The 13,407-nt window shown below is 48.7% G+C and overlaps 6 protein-coding genes across 6 annotated transcripts; 5 read left to right on the top strand and 1 right to left on the bottom strand.

Moving 5' to 3' along the window:
• Positions 1-551: 551 nt before the first annotated feature.
• Positions 552-1,726, top strand: ONS95_013266 (uncharacterized protein; the record flags this gene model as incomplete). Its single annotated transcript, XM_058506908.1, has 4 exons — positions 552-623; positions 733-1,107; positions 1,208-1,422; positions 1,474-1,726. 4 exons carry the CDS (start codon positions 552-554, stop codon positions 1,724-1,726), a joined length of 915 nt encoding a protein of 304 aa, XP_058357638.1.
• A 1,120-nt stretch (positions 1,727-2,846) lies between these two features.
• ONS95_013265 (uncharacterized protein) lies at positions 2,847-3,644 on the top strand (the record flags this gene model as incomplete). Its single annotated transcript, XM_058506907.1, has 3 exons — positions 2,847-2,921; positions 2,973-3,056; positions 3,108-3,644. The coding sequence occupies 3 exons, from the start codon at positions 2,847-2,849 to the stop codon at positions 3,642-3,644; spliced, it is 696 nt and encodes a 231-aa protein (XP_058357637.1).
• A 755-nt stretch (positions 3,645-4,399) lies between these two features.
• ONS95_013264 (uncharacterized protein) lies at positions 4,400-7,250 on the top strand (the record flags this gene model as incomplete). Its single annotated transcript, XM_058506906.1, has 8 exons — positions 4,400-4,498; positions 4,551-4,613; positions 4,664-4,727; positions 4,785-4,928; positions 4,978-6,210; positions 6,258-6,508; positions 6,559-6,681; positions 6,732-7,250. 8 exons carry the CDS (start codon positions 4,400-4,402, stop codon positions 7,248-7,250), a joined length of 2,496 nt encoding a protein of 831 aa, XP_058357636.1.
• A 1,424-nt stretch (positions 7,251-8,674) lies between these two features.
• ONS95_013263 (uncharacterized protein) lies at positions 8,675-9,923 on the top strand (the record flags this gene model as incomplete). The annotated part of the gene is made up of 3 exons (XM_058506905.1): positions 8,675-8,754; positions 8,806-9,556; positions 9,630-9,923. The coding sequence occupies 3 exons, from the start codon at positions 8,675-8,677 to the stop codon at positions 9,921-9,923; spliced, it is 1,125 nt and encodes a 374-aa protein (XP_058357635.1).
• Positions 9,924-10,713: 790 nt separating this feature from the next.
• Positions 10,714-12,328, bottom strand: PGS1 (CDP-diacylglycerol--glycerol-3-phosphate 3-phosphatidyltransferase; the record flags this gene model as incomplete). Its single annotated transcript, XM_058506904.1, has 4 exons — positions 10,714-11,695; positions 11,743-12,023; positions 12,078-12,149; positions 12,218-12,328. The coding sequence occupies 4 exons, from the start codon at positions 12,326-12,328 to the stop codon at positions 10,714-10,716; spliced, it is 1,446 nt and encodes a 481-aa protein (XP_058357634.1).
• A 322-nt stretch (positions 12,329-12,650) lies between these two features.
• NDUFA12 (NADH dehydrogenase 1 alpha subcomplex subunit 12 ndufa12/DAP13) lies at positions 12,651-13,392 on the top strand (the record flags this gene model as incomplete). Its single annotated transcript, XM_058506903.1, has 7 exons — positions 12,651-12,701; positions 12,754-12,774; positions 12,842-12,848; positions 12,897-12,977; positions 13,028-13,070; positions 13,131-13,289; positions 13,341-13,392. 7 exons carry the CDS (start codon positions 12,651-12,653, stop codon positions 13,390-13,392), a joined length of 414 nt encoding a protein of 137 aa, XP_058357633.1.
• Positions 13,393-13,407: the final 15 nt, after the last annotated feature.

The raw sequence follows: 13,407 nt of genomic DNA, 5'->3' as shown, positions 1-13,407 counted from the left end.
GCATGTTACGAAGACCTATTGCCGAAAGCTATGGTGATATTGAACTTTTTCTCATTACCTCATCGCCCTCGTACTCGTACATTCCTCTCTCACTCACGACATGAAGAAATCCTGTAAGGTCCGCCATGCTGGAAGTCCAGCTGTGGCGGGAATGAGGTGAGAATAGGCTGGTAGCAGATTGGTCGAATTTACGGCGAAGTTCGCTCACCTACTTCTGCTTCCTCCAACCAAGCCAGCCCGCTGGACACAGCTGCTTCCATAACGTATAACTACCCTAAGCAGGCGAGCTCAGCGAATACCGTTTTTTTCGATACCTAAGAACCTTTCACTACTTTCCTTGCAAAACCCAATTTAGGGTGCGCAGTGAGCTCTGTCGTCTCATTCGTTCTCATGATTGATTACCATACTGCTGTCTCGTTTAGGCAGGTAATTACGGCAAGCTTCCTTAACGAAATATAAACCCCACCTTCTGCCAACTTCTGGTGTCGTCACATATTGTCAACTATTGAATCTTCTACCGATATACTGTTCATCCTTGGCAACTTGGCAAGATGAAAGACATTCCTACTTCTGAAGGTGAAATTGATTTTGAAGTCAATGGTGTTGAAGGCCCGTGTAAGACTGTAAGATATATTTTCTACAAACCCAATTTATTCCTCTCCTACAAGCCTTCATGCCAATTCCACATAATTCATTCTACAGATCCCAAGACTCGGGATTAATATTTCACAGTGGTACAAAGTGTTCGGTACCCTTAAGTCACACAACAAGCCTCTTATTTGCCTCCATGGTGGTCCTGGAGTTCCACACAACTACCTTCTCCCACTCTCCGCCATAGCTGGCAATACCTCCACGCCCGTCATTGTCTACGACCAACTCGGTTGCGGCAAATCTACTCACCTACCGTCTCAACCTGATGCAAAGAGCTTTTGGACTCCGACTCTATTTCTTGATGAATTGGAGAATTTGGTTAAGAAATTGGGTGTGGACACGTACGATGTGCTTGGACAGAGTTGGGGTGGGATGTTGGGTGCTATGCATGCTATTAGGAGGCCGAAGGGGTTGAGGAAGTTAATTGTTGCGGATAGTCCAGCGAGTATGGAACTCGTGAGTGTTCTCCTTTGTCGCTTGGGTTATTTTGCTCCTTGGAAGCACTCTGAGAGTAAATATGGCAGAAATGGAGATATCAGCGCTAATGATCTTGCAGTGGGTTAAGGCGGCTGAGAAGCTGAAGAGGGGAATGCCGGAAGACGTCCAAGAGGTTTTGGAGAGATGTGAGAGGGAGGGGAAGACGGACACCGAAGAATATGAAGCTGCGGTCATGGTATTCTATCAGAAGCATCTCTGTAGAGTTCCGTTCCCTCAGGATTTGCTGGACAGTTTTGAGGAGCTGAAGAAGGATAATACGGTCTATGGGACTATGTGGGTTTTCATTTCCCATTGGACTCCATTTGATCTAATCTGACAATTTAGGAATGGCCCCTCTGAATTCTTCGTCAGTGGAACGTTGAAGACTTGGACGATTGTCGATGAGGTTTACAAGATCGAAGTCCCAACTCTTCTTATCAACGGACGCTATGATGAGGCGCAGGATGAGGTCGTTGAACCGTTTTTCAAGAATATCAAGAAGGTGAAATGGGTGCGGTTCGCCCAGTCAAGTCATATGCCTCACATGGAGGAACCAGAGGAGTTCATGGAAGTTGTGCAGAAGTTCATTGCGGAATAGAAAGGTGTGCCAGGAGTTGCTGGATTCTCTTTTTGGGTTGGTGCCTCTTTGATGGGCCTTCAGCAGGTCATGTTCTAGCGATAATGAGGATGGTGAAGAGATCACTTAGCAATTCGCATCTCTCTGAGGCGAACCATACCTCTGTATCAGAACTGGGAATGCAAAACCGAAGTTAACGAAGCTGATGCCCCCATGACCGAATCATCGCATCTTGGAGTTCTCCACCTGTTTTCAGACGTTTATGTCACCTGGCCGGTGGTGACAGTGCCGGGCCTAGAGTCTCGTGCACAAGCAGTGGCGAGTCTAGACGGTGGTTCTCGCATCGTCCGAAACCAAAAATTCTCGCCGCTGACTCTGCCTTTTGTCAGTACTTTTTTCCCTGTGCTCGAGTTCCCCATGAAATATTGAGGAAGCAAAGCATCATCTGGCCCTTGCCTGCCCAAAATGAAGGGATTCCGGCATTAATTAGTCTCGTTGAGCAGGTTAGGTTGGGTCTTTTGGGTCGGGACAGTGTGAAGTTGCATTATTTTTGGTGGCTGGCTCCTGGTGCCGGTTGTGGTGTGGTCAGGAGAAACAGACTCCAGGCCCGATAAGCTAGCGAAATGTCTTATCGAGCGCTCGCATGAAGTGATCCCTGCTGGAGTCGCCTTAAAGTAGCCGACCCATGAGTCCCTTGCCCCTGCCGGACTCGAGCGCTTCAGGCAAGGCCACGGGCTGTGAAGGAGGCCAGGACCAGCACCATGCTACCTCCGCCTTCTCTTCACTTTCAAACAAGTCGCCCTTCCTCGACACTCTTCCACTCTTCCACTCTTCTGCTGACCAACAGCTTCGGGCGTCATTCACCTCACCACACACAACATCAAGGCAAGGGATATTCCCACTTCCAATTCCAACTCGACCCCATTTCGTTGCCGTCCGCTGCCATCACAGCCACCACCACCACTTCCGATCTCGAGCCCACGCCCACGCCTGACTTCGACCACACGAGTCATCTCTACAACGGGACAAGCACGTAGCAGGAAATATCTTCGCAGACCAAATCGGGTTTTCATCTGCAATCTACTCCGCAATACAATCAATCAGTCTTTACCAACCAGACCGAACGACACATTACGTCAGAATGGCTACTATGGCGAAGCAACGCTTGATGAGCGAACTCAAGGGGCTGGAAAAGGAGAAATGGGTTAGAGTTGAAGTAGGCACTTCTATGGACATATTAAAAGAGGACCTGCTAACAAATCAACAGCTTAAGGGAGATGCTCTCTTCAAGTGGAGCCTTGGCCTCATGATTATCAACCCAGACAGCGCTTGGAATGGTGCCTATTTCAAGGTGAGCATGTCAACAGTCCGGAGTAATTACCAGTTAGTAACAAGATGATAGTGCGAGATGGGTTTCAGTGAAAACTATCCTTTCTCCCCACCAACCTTCAAGTTCTTGCAACCGATTTATCATCCCAACATCTACTCTGATGGGAGGGTGTGCATCTCGATCTTGCACGCCCCAGGTGAGGACGAGCAGTCCGGGGAGTCTGCAAACGAACGTTGGTCCTCCATCCAGAGCGTAGAGTCTATCCTCCGCTCAATCCTACTACTCCTCGACGATCCAGAGATTGGCTCTCCAGCCAACGTCGACGCCGGTATCTTGTACCGTGACAACAAAGAGGAGTATAACAGAAAGGCAGCAGAGACTGTTCAAGCGTCAAAGAAAGATATTCCAGATGGCTTCGTCATGCCAACTACGCTTGTCGAGGCTCCTCCAGCAAAGATGACTGAGGATGATGATTTCTGGAACGAGTCCGGCGACGAGGACGACTTTGGCGCCAGTGATAGTTCTGGAGACGATCTCGATATGGACGAAGAGGATGGAGAGGAGCAGGAGGAAAGTGAGGAAGATAAGGATGATGACGAGGAGCTGTGAAAGAGCTGATTGGACAAGGGATTTTTTCCCCCAGCACACGACTGTACATTTGATCTTGCGGTAACAAATTGGCGTTTTTGTTCGCTAGGTCTCGGTGGGATTGGCGTCATATTTCATTTACTGCATAGCATAGCGTGGCTTCTTAAGCGGCGTATAGGCAGATGTGGCATCAATACTGCGGCGTCTGAACTGCGGATTCCATCTGGGCTTTTTAGATCTGGCGTAAGGAAGCTGGATTTGCATACGTATGGGGTTAACGTGGACGAAGAATGGGAAGAAGTCGATCGTCTAATAAAATTCAACTTTATATAGAACTTTCCTCAATGTCAGCTCGCGCACTTTCTGTACTTCAGTCTAGTCTCGAGCACTCGGGAGACAAGCGTACGTAAGCTCTGCAAAGACCACATATTTTAATTTCATCAGTTGCCTGGCAATTAGCACGGAAACGAAGCGGACAGGAAATCAACATCACAAAGAACGCACGTGCGGAATAGCAATTGCAGGGGTCAGCCTTACCCTGACGCAGCGAACAGTAGCTCCTCCAGCTTCTCAAGCTTCATCCGTACAACGGTACAATACTGTTCCCCAGTCCCCACTTGCAGATCTTTGCAAACGGTCACTTCCAGGACCTGGCCAAGTGCATTCATCATTGCCGCATATTTACTTCTTCTGCAGCCTCATGCTCCAGAAAGAGCTCTGATAGACCTCTGTCTAAACGGTTTGGAAGGCTTCTCGACGGCGGTGCGCCTGCGACAATGACAGCTCAGTTCCAGCCGTCAGATGCAGATGTTAACAGCTTCTTGGATCTAGTCGGCCACACCGTGCAAAGACCGGAGGCAGTCGCAAGACTGAAGGTAAGCTTAGAGGCTTTTGCGCTGTACTTTACTGATTGAATTTGGCGCCCAGGGTAATAACAATAATGTCGAGCAAGCTTTGAACGAATACTACGATTCTCCAGACAACAATAAAGTAGGCCTACTCTTCTGCTAAGCCTATCAAGTGCTCAGAAATAAATCTAGTACCGGTGGGATGAAGGACAATTCAATAGTGGTCGAGACGGCGAGTACAACAACCATGGTATATGTAGGTTTTTGGGATATGAACCCCGTAAATGCCATGGCTGAGTTTGTCTGTCAACAGCATTCGATATCCATGCGCCAGATGACCCAGGACCCTTCCCAGGAGGACGCTTCGATGGAGGCCCATCTCGCCCACCCTCAAGAACGAGTAACAATAAGTCACCACTGAGTAAGGTCATTGATCTAACAGCAGACCATGCAGCTGGTACGTAGAGTACCAGACCTAGAAACAGACAGCTAATATAAATCTGAAGCGGACGCCAGAAACTCCATGGACAATGACTACAATGCCGATCCGGAACTGCAACAAGCTCTCGCAGCCTCGAGGGCAGATTTGGGGATGCCACCACAAGAGAGCGGCGTAACTGGGACTGAGGTGGTTCATTTTGGCCCGGCGACCCGCAGCCAATACGAGCAAGGACAGTGGGATATGGTACCGATTGGAAAGTCTTCTACGCAAGAGGTGTTCGTCGAGCCTGAGCCTGCGGATAGGAAACGTGAACCAGGGACTCCCGCTTTTTTGAAGCCAAGTATCCAGGATACCCGCCTCAATGCCATCATCACGATCTATCATGAGATCCCTCTCACGAGGAGCCTATTCCTCAACTCAGGGGATCACATCGCTTCTTACGGTTATGATCCGGAATGGTGGTCTGGAAAACAGATTGAGATGCAAGTTGTAATGGTGGATGATGAGCTGACTCAGTATGAGGAGTGTGACAGAGAGCTTCAGCGCCTGATGGCATTTCTAGATAAGACAGAGCGAAGCTATGGCTCTGCTGAACCGCTGGCAGACCGTCCTGATGTGAAGAAGGCCTTCAGAGCTCAGCCTGACATTCCATCCGCTGTATTCTTAGCTTGGAAACTTGCCATCGAAAAAAAGGATCCAGGAATGGTTGATATGATCTTCAGCGCTGGTGTTGCATCCGAAGACCAAGACACAAAAGATGATGAGAAGACGTTTGCAATGCTGGAACTCGACCTTCCTGCCAAGGACTCCTCTCAGGAGACACTATATGACATCGCTGACGAAGTTTTGTGGCCTGGTCTTGGAAACTTGGAGCTCTCAGGGTGCCCGTACCTATCACGAATCGCCCCGGTTATTTCTTTCAAAGTTGATGGTCAGGGTGATCGCAAGCCTATCGAGCTGCCAATGGTGTGGTATCCGGATCGCTATCTGAAATCTGGACGGCAAGCGGCTTTGGACATGCGATTGAAGAAGCATGAAGTCGAGCAAGAACTGACCCGAATCCGTACCTTGGAAGAGAAGCTGTCTTTGGTTCCAATCAGAACTGGGAAAATTGTGAAGGTGCATGATTTGTTCAAGGCTTCACTCAAGCATGATGTTGCAGAAATAGAAGAGAAATCGGAGGCACTTATCGATGTTGACATTGAAATGATGGCCACGCAGCGTCAAAGCAATGCTATGGGGCGACTCTCGGAAGAGCTCCAGAAGGTTGTTGCTAGTATTGATAAGAAGCTTCTAGGTGTGTAACAATCTGTACTTGTGATGGACTGGATTAATGTGTTTTAGCTTTGGAAGGAGAGAAGGAAAAGGCTCGAGAAGAATTTCGCAAGCTTTCCAAGCTGTACACGGAACCTTCTAGCGATCCTGATGCCCCGGCTCTGCATAAGTACACTCTTCGTGGTGTCAGTACGTCCAAGAGCACATTCTACATTTGTAGACGTTCCGAGCCAGACCTTATCGATATGGACATGGATGTTCCCGATCAGTGGTGGAAATTTCATTATGCTCCCATGGGTCACAACACTGTGACTGTTGAGGTAGGTTTAAATTGCATATACTGAATGGTGTCATTCTTACTTTATAGCAGAAAACGACCGAAGAGGAGGTCACAAAAGCTGCCAAGGAAAGCAAAAATATGATTCTCGTGTATGCCAGCGAGGATGCTATGGATACTTTGAAGTACAATCACGCACTTCCCAAACCTCTCGAGGTAGGTTCTCCGATGCAAACAGCATTGATACCAAGCTAAGATTACTGCAGACCTTTGTAAAGTTCGACAACAAAGCTTTCAAGGCCGAGTTCCAGGGTTCTGAAGATTCTCAAACTGTCAATGGAGAGTATCAGAATGCTGCAGACGACACTCTACCGGTTGGACTATCCTCTCCAGGCAAACGAAAGTTCGATGAAAGCTCATTAGTTAACCAGGACTCTAATCCATATGCGCGCGTCAATATAACTGCGAGAGAACTACGGAACAACGGCGATACCGGGGAGACGGAAGCTTCGACCTCACAACAAAACACATCTATGGGTGGAGTGGAGACACCCTTGTCACAAAGCCACGAGGTTCTTGTGGGTGTTGATCCAGCCATGCTTGACAACACCAACTATGAAAGTCCAAGGCCAACCCAGGAGATGCAGGAGCGAAGCGGGATGCCCATGTTGTCAAGAGCAACTTCAGGACCAACAAAATCTCTTGATAACATGGACCTGATAATGGAGGATGATATAGTTGCTGGAGAGAGCGCTGCTGTGAAGCACGTTGGATTTGCGGAATGACTCTGACCAATGAGGAGACCCCCGCTGTAATTAAGGGGAAAGAGTTGTCGTCAAGCGAGAATACCCATTTTGTATGCTGCGTTGGATGATCTGAAGCAGCTGGGCTTTACCTTGTAGTACAGGTATTTCAATCGCAATAGAAGACCCACTGTCTCAGGTATTGGAGAAATGTCTCCTCTGATGCACCTCGTTCGCTGTCAGTCACTCTGTGCATCCCATTCCAGATCCTTTTGGCCTGGGCTAACACGCATTTGTTGACCTTTATCTAAATCCGAGCTGATTTCATCTGCTCGCCAAACAAAAGCGGAGTTACCCGAAAATTGTAAACAACAACCCCACTCGAAGCCTAACCCTGAAAGTTTCGTCTGAGGTCTAACTTCTAGTGGCTGCCTGTCATCTTAATTTCCATGTCCTAGTCAAAGATGTTACTTGGAGATTTATGTATCATATTCTTAGGTGCATATTTATTGCCCACTAGGCCTTGGAACACAGGGTATTCATTCCAGTAACAGCCCGGTAGATACGTAAGTTCAGTGACAGCATGCTTGTGAAACAGTGAACCACAGCGCTATGTTCAGTATTTTCGAAGAAGAAATATATACAAAGAAAGTTGGGTATCGAAACATGGGATGCTTAAAACCAGAACTCCCAGACAGACAGGTCTTGCAGGGGTCTGGCCTTTGAAACTAAAACTGCGACAGCGCCAAAATTATCTATTATCTCTTCAATTGTTCCCTTCTACGCAGAAACGCTAGAATCGCGTCGCGACTCGGATGCCCATGCGCGTCGTTCGCGACGATTGTCGTAGCTGCTCACGGCTTCTCGAAGGTTCCACTGAAAAGATGACCCCGCCAACCAACGTCACCGCCATTCCCGCGAATGGCGGGGAGTCGAGAGGGGACGACATGGGACTTCATGAACAAGCCTGGCCTGAGCGACGAACGTGGCGTGGCCTGCATGATCTCTCAAAAAGACCGCAGAATTCCTTCAATACTCGATTCAATACAAAAAACGCAGTCAGAGTCATTGGTCAATTCAACATCCGCATAAAAAAGGACGGACGAGACCCGTTGTTTGTATGTGATTCCCGACTCACCTTACAGTGCCGTGTGTTTGTGAACAATCAAATCCCTCACACGATCAGCTGTCTTCCCTTGTCTACCTGCCCTGCTGGCAACGAACACAACATTCGAGGTTCTTCTAATTGTTTCGGAAAGCAAAGACCCCTTCTCTCCTTCCCAGGTCTTGTCAAGCCAGAGCCGAGTGACATACGCTGAGCTCGACCTGATCACTTCACTTTCACTGTTCCTCGACATACATTCTTTCATACACGATACTCTCAGTACATCAAAGGACCTGCACGGCTGTCTGCAGTCTACACATCTTGTTACCTTCTTCATATACGACACTGCACATCCACAAAGATGGTCGCGGAAACCAAATTATACGACTCGTTGGGCATCAAGCCGGATGCCTCGCAAGATGAAATCAAGAAGGCATACCGGTGAGCTATACCGCACCTTCAACTCCATGGATCATGCTAACGAGTAGACAGGAAGATGGCCCTGAAGCATCATCCAGACAAAAACAAGGACAATCCCAGCTCGGCCGAGAAATTTAAAGAGGTATCGCAGGCCTACGAGATCCTCTCGGACCCGGAGAAACGCACAACCTACGATCAATATGGCCTGGAATTCATGATGCGCGGTGGTCCACCACCGCCAGACCCAAGCACTGGTGGGAACCCGTACGCCGGAGCGGGAGGTATGCCAGGCGGGTTCGATTTTGGCGGCGCGGGCATGCCTGGCGGAGGAGGACGGACATTCCACTACGAGTTCAATACTGGCGGCCCGGGTGGTGGAGGCGGTGGATTCAGCTTCAGCAATCCCGAGAGCATTTTCTCAGAGTTCCTACGGGGACAATCGGGCATGGGCGGTGGAGCTGATGGTTTCGAGGACTTGTTCGGTGGTGGGGGCGGCATACCACGATCGAGGCAATCTGGTGGCCGAACGAGAACGGCAGGCTCAGGCGCCGAGTCTGCGAGATATAGAGCGCAGACACCAGAGGTCACCACTGTCGAAAGACCGCTCCCATTGACGCTCGAGGAGCTTTTCAAGGGAACGCACAAGAAGATGAAGATCAAGCGGAAGGCGTTCGACGAGGTTACAGGCAAGAGAACGACGCAGGATAAGGTTCTGGAGATGGATATTAAGCCGGGATTGAAGAAAGGGAGTAAAATCAAGTTTAAGGGCGTAGGAGATCAGGAGGAGGGTGGGCAGCAAGATTTACATTTCGTTGTTGAAGAGGTGAGACACCCTTTTTATTGTTATTTTTATTGGTAAACACTTGACACTTTGAATATGACTAACATTTTTGCAGAAACCACACATTCTCTTCACCCGCGACGGCGACGACATCCACCACACTGTCGAACTCGACCTGAAGGAAGCTCTCACTGGCTGGAAGCGTACCATAACCACCATTGACGGAAAGCAAATCAACCTCGACAAGGCGGGACCAACACAGCCAGGCAAGAAAGAGGAGTTCCCCAACCTAGGGATGCCACTCAGCAAGAAGCCGGATCAGCGAGGGAACTTCGTCATTACGTATAATGTCAAGTTCCCCACTAGTCTCACGCCGGAACAGAAGAGGAAGCTGAAGGAGATTTTGTAGGGCGTGGAAGTCAGATGGGAGATGATGATATTACTTGAAGAAGGTTGGAGAAAGAATGATAATGGAGCATTGGAGTTAATGGTATACAGTGTGTCATGAGAGCATGCCTTGGCGTTTTGGGGTTCGGAGTGAGGTTCACCGAGTCAGAGTTATCTGAGGTCGACGTGATATAGGATGAAAGGGAGACGAAGCTACGAGTGGCTACGCAGACGAAGAGGCAGAAGAGCATGTGTCGAACCAAGACGCAACATTTCGAGAGCAAGACGGCGCCGTTTCTCTTCTTGCATGGTACATAGCATTGCGGTTATTTTCTAAACTTTAATGGATTTCTTAAACAGTTGCTTGTGCTCGAGTGCCAGAAAATGATGAACAGGTATTATAATTGTGATAGACCACTGAAAGCTGGATTCATCTGTCCTCATAGTGTGCTGTCACAAAGAATTATTTTCGAGACAATACATTAGAGCCAGGTACCAACCTCTTGAGTGTGAGGAGAATATTGCCACCGGATACCCGTTTTGGCAAAGGTTTTGTGGACCAGATTGTCGATCACAAACAGTTCATTTTGACTTATGAAGCATTCCGAGCTCAAGCACATTACTGGCCACAGTCGGTCTTGGACATTCTGGCCGTGAGATGAAAAGCGGCAACGGTTTGGTGAAAGTGAACAAACATGCCGTATCAATAGACTCTCGCTCTAGTACAAGGAAGTTTGAGCGTTGCTTTCATACAGTCTACAGCAAGCCATGTATCACACAACAATCTTATAAACAACACTGACTACTTGATCTTACAACGCTCCTCCCACCAATTGTACAATCCACATTGCAACTCGAACTCTTATGCCCACCCTCCTCTCTACCTTCACAAAATCATCCATCCCAATCGTCTCCGCATATCTCCCCAGCCCATCCCTCTCCTCCCCCAATCTCCCCTTCAACCCATCATCACTCGTAACAATCACCGTCCCAACCTCTAGATCCAGCCCATAACTCCGCTTCGTATAATTACTACTCCCCACCACACTGATACTCGGTACCGTCTCCCCATCCAATGATACCCAAAGTCCCTTCGCGTGATACGTCCACCCGTCTTTCTCGCCTACCGTCCCATTCCGCCATTCCTTCAATGTGATATCTGAGCCTCGTCCAGCTTTCTGCGCAGCTTCTAGGAAGCGGCGGGAGAGGAGCGTGTATGCGGCAGGTAGGAGGCCGGATACACCCTTTGAGCCGTAGAAGCCGTTTGCCCAGGGGGAGGCTGTGATTACCGTGTTGTTACGGGAGGTTGTGGAGAGGAGTAGGGAGATGAGACTTGGGTGCGGATTGAAGTAGCCGGCTGTGAAGGTCCAGGATGTGGTGTTGGAGGAAGGGAGGGAGAGGGTTTTTAGGATCGAGGTAATGGCAGGCAGTTCGGTTGAGGTATCTGGGGAGAGGAGTTGAGTGAATTGGGAGAGGGGGTAGACTGTTGTATTGTGTTTTGAATCTAGACTTTGGTTTGAGGGGGTGGTACTTGAGGTGGGTTGAATTAGTGATGTTAGGACTTTGGAGGCCTGAGATATATATTTTGATGGGTCCTCTAGTGGTGAGGGAGCGAGGTTGGATGTTGGCCACTCGAGGGTGTAACCAGCGGGTAATTGAGGATCAGGTGTTACCAAGAAGCTGAGATTCGAGACGGCGTTGTGGATTTTGGAGAAAAATTCTGTGATTTCCTTGGACGAGAAGACGTGGTACCTGTCTTGACGATTGGTGAAATAGTCACTTGATAGATTCGCCCTAGTCGGATCAGTCTCCTATTTTCTGGATTCAAGTAAAATACATACCCCGAGATTATAATCTCATCATCCACTCCATACAACTTCATATGTTGCAATCCCCACCCCTCATTGATCCGTTTCGGAATGTACTTCTTCCTCAACCCAGTCAAGTTCGGGGTGTGATACATCCGAATCTCTACTCTCTCTGTGCCAAATTCAGAAACGAGGGGCGCCAGTAGCGAAGCACACGAGGCATTAGGCGACTCCCTCGTCCCTCTTAACGCATCCGTCAAGATACTAAGCTTCAATTTAGGCTTCGCCTTCAGAGCTTGCTGTAATGTAGAAATCTAGCACATGGAATGAGTGGACATTTCCTGAAGAGAGCTTGGAGTTTGTATTACAAGTTCATGTTCCGTTTTTCCTATGTACAATGTAGACAGAAAAATGCGTTCTTCCGCTGCCAAAATCTTGGCCTGTAACCCATTTGAATCAGCACTGAAATCCTCCCAGCTGAGCATATAGCCAAGGACATGGAGCGGACCTTGAGCGTCTCGTAGAATTCTGCTGGCGAGCGGAGGATTTGTATTTGAGAGCCCTGTATCTGAAATTTCGGTGCTATCCTATCCAACTCGTTCGTGAATGCCCCTAACATTGAAGCTGGCGATGTATTGCTGGCGCTACTTGCGAGAGAGGATGTTGAATATCGTCGTGATTTACATTGTAGGTTTCGTGGGCGGCAGATAAGTAATCGACGGCTCGCTGCGCATCGTATGGTACTTCTGACTATCATCTCCTCTGTGTATGATGTTTCCCATCTGGTAGGTATGATGTCGTGGGTATGAAGGAAAGCTGGACGTGGACCTTCAACATCTCAAAGCTATCGCGCTAGTACATTTTCAGTGGAGTCGCGAGATCCCGCCTTGACGACCTTACAACTCTTTTTCAACGTCGGAAGCCATTGAACAACCAACGACATGTCGACTGTTCTGAGAACATTGCGCAACTTGCGCAGAGTTGGTCTGCGTGTACGTGACCTGCTATTTGTGTACTGGGAGCTTGCTGACGCTGTAATCGTAGGATGCGGCACATCAAATGCAGGTATGTCAGAGACACCCCTCCTTAAAGGACGATGGGACAGCTGCTGATGGATGGTTCCTGGCTATAGCATATAGGTATTTAGGACCTGGACATATGAGTGATAGGAGCTTATATGAATACAGGTGATACCAAGGCCGGCACGTTGATTGCTACGGATCGATACGGCAACAAGTACTTTGAGAACCTGGATGAGGAATTGCCCTGTGAGCATGGATTTTGACTTGCCAGAAGGGTGCAACTTACGAATATATAGTGAGAACGAGATGGGTAGACTACAAGGACTACGAACTTGATCCGTAAGGAAGTCTTTCCGAGAGAGCTGGAGAGAGAGCCAAGGACGTTATTGACGGGAATAGAGCACACATCGAGCCCGGCTGGCACGCTTGGATTTCATATATGGTCGATAAGCCACCAACTGAAGACCCCATTTTGAAGACTGGCGTGCGACCATGGGAGCTGCCGGAACATCGACCAAATTTCACTCAAACTCGCGGGGCGTTCAAGACTTATTCTACGTAAAGTTCCCAACGTCTTACAGGTACCCTTTATACTGATATTCTGGATAGAACTAAGCCAAAGCTCAATGCTTGGACTCCAGTTGCGGCTCAGAGAGGGTAGGCTGTTATGGCTGGG

The sequence above is a fragment of the Cadophora gregata genome (genome assembly GCF_030347475.1).
Source record: "Cadophora gregata isolate MNR1 chromosome Unknown scaffold_7, whole genome shotgun sequence".
Lineage (NCBI taxonomy): Eukaryota > Fungi > Ascomycota > Leotiomycetes > Helotiales > Ploettnerulaceae > Cadophora > Cadophora gregata.
The sequence above is the reverse complement of the archived record's forward strand: the minus strand, read 5'-3'. Positions and strand labels throughout refer to the sequence as shown.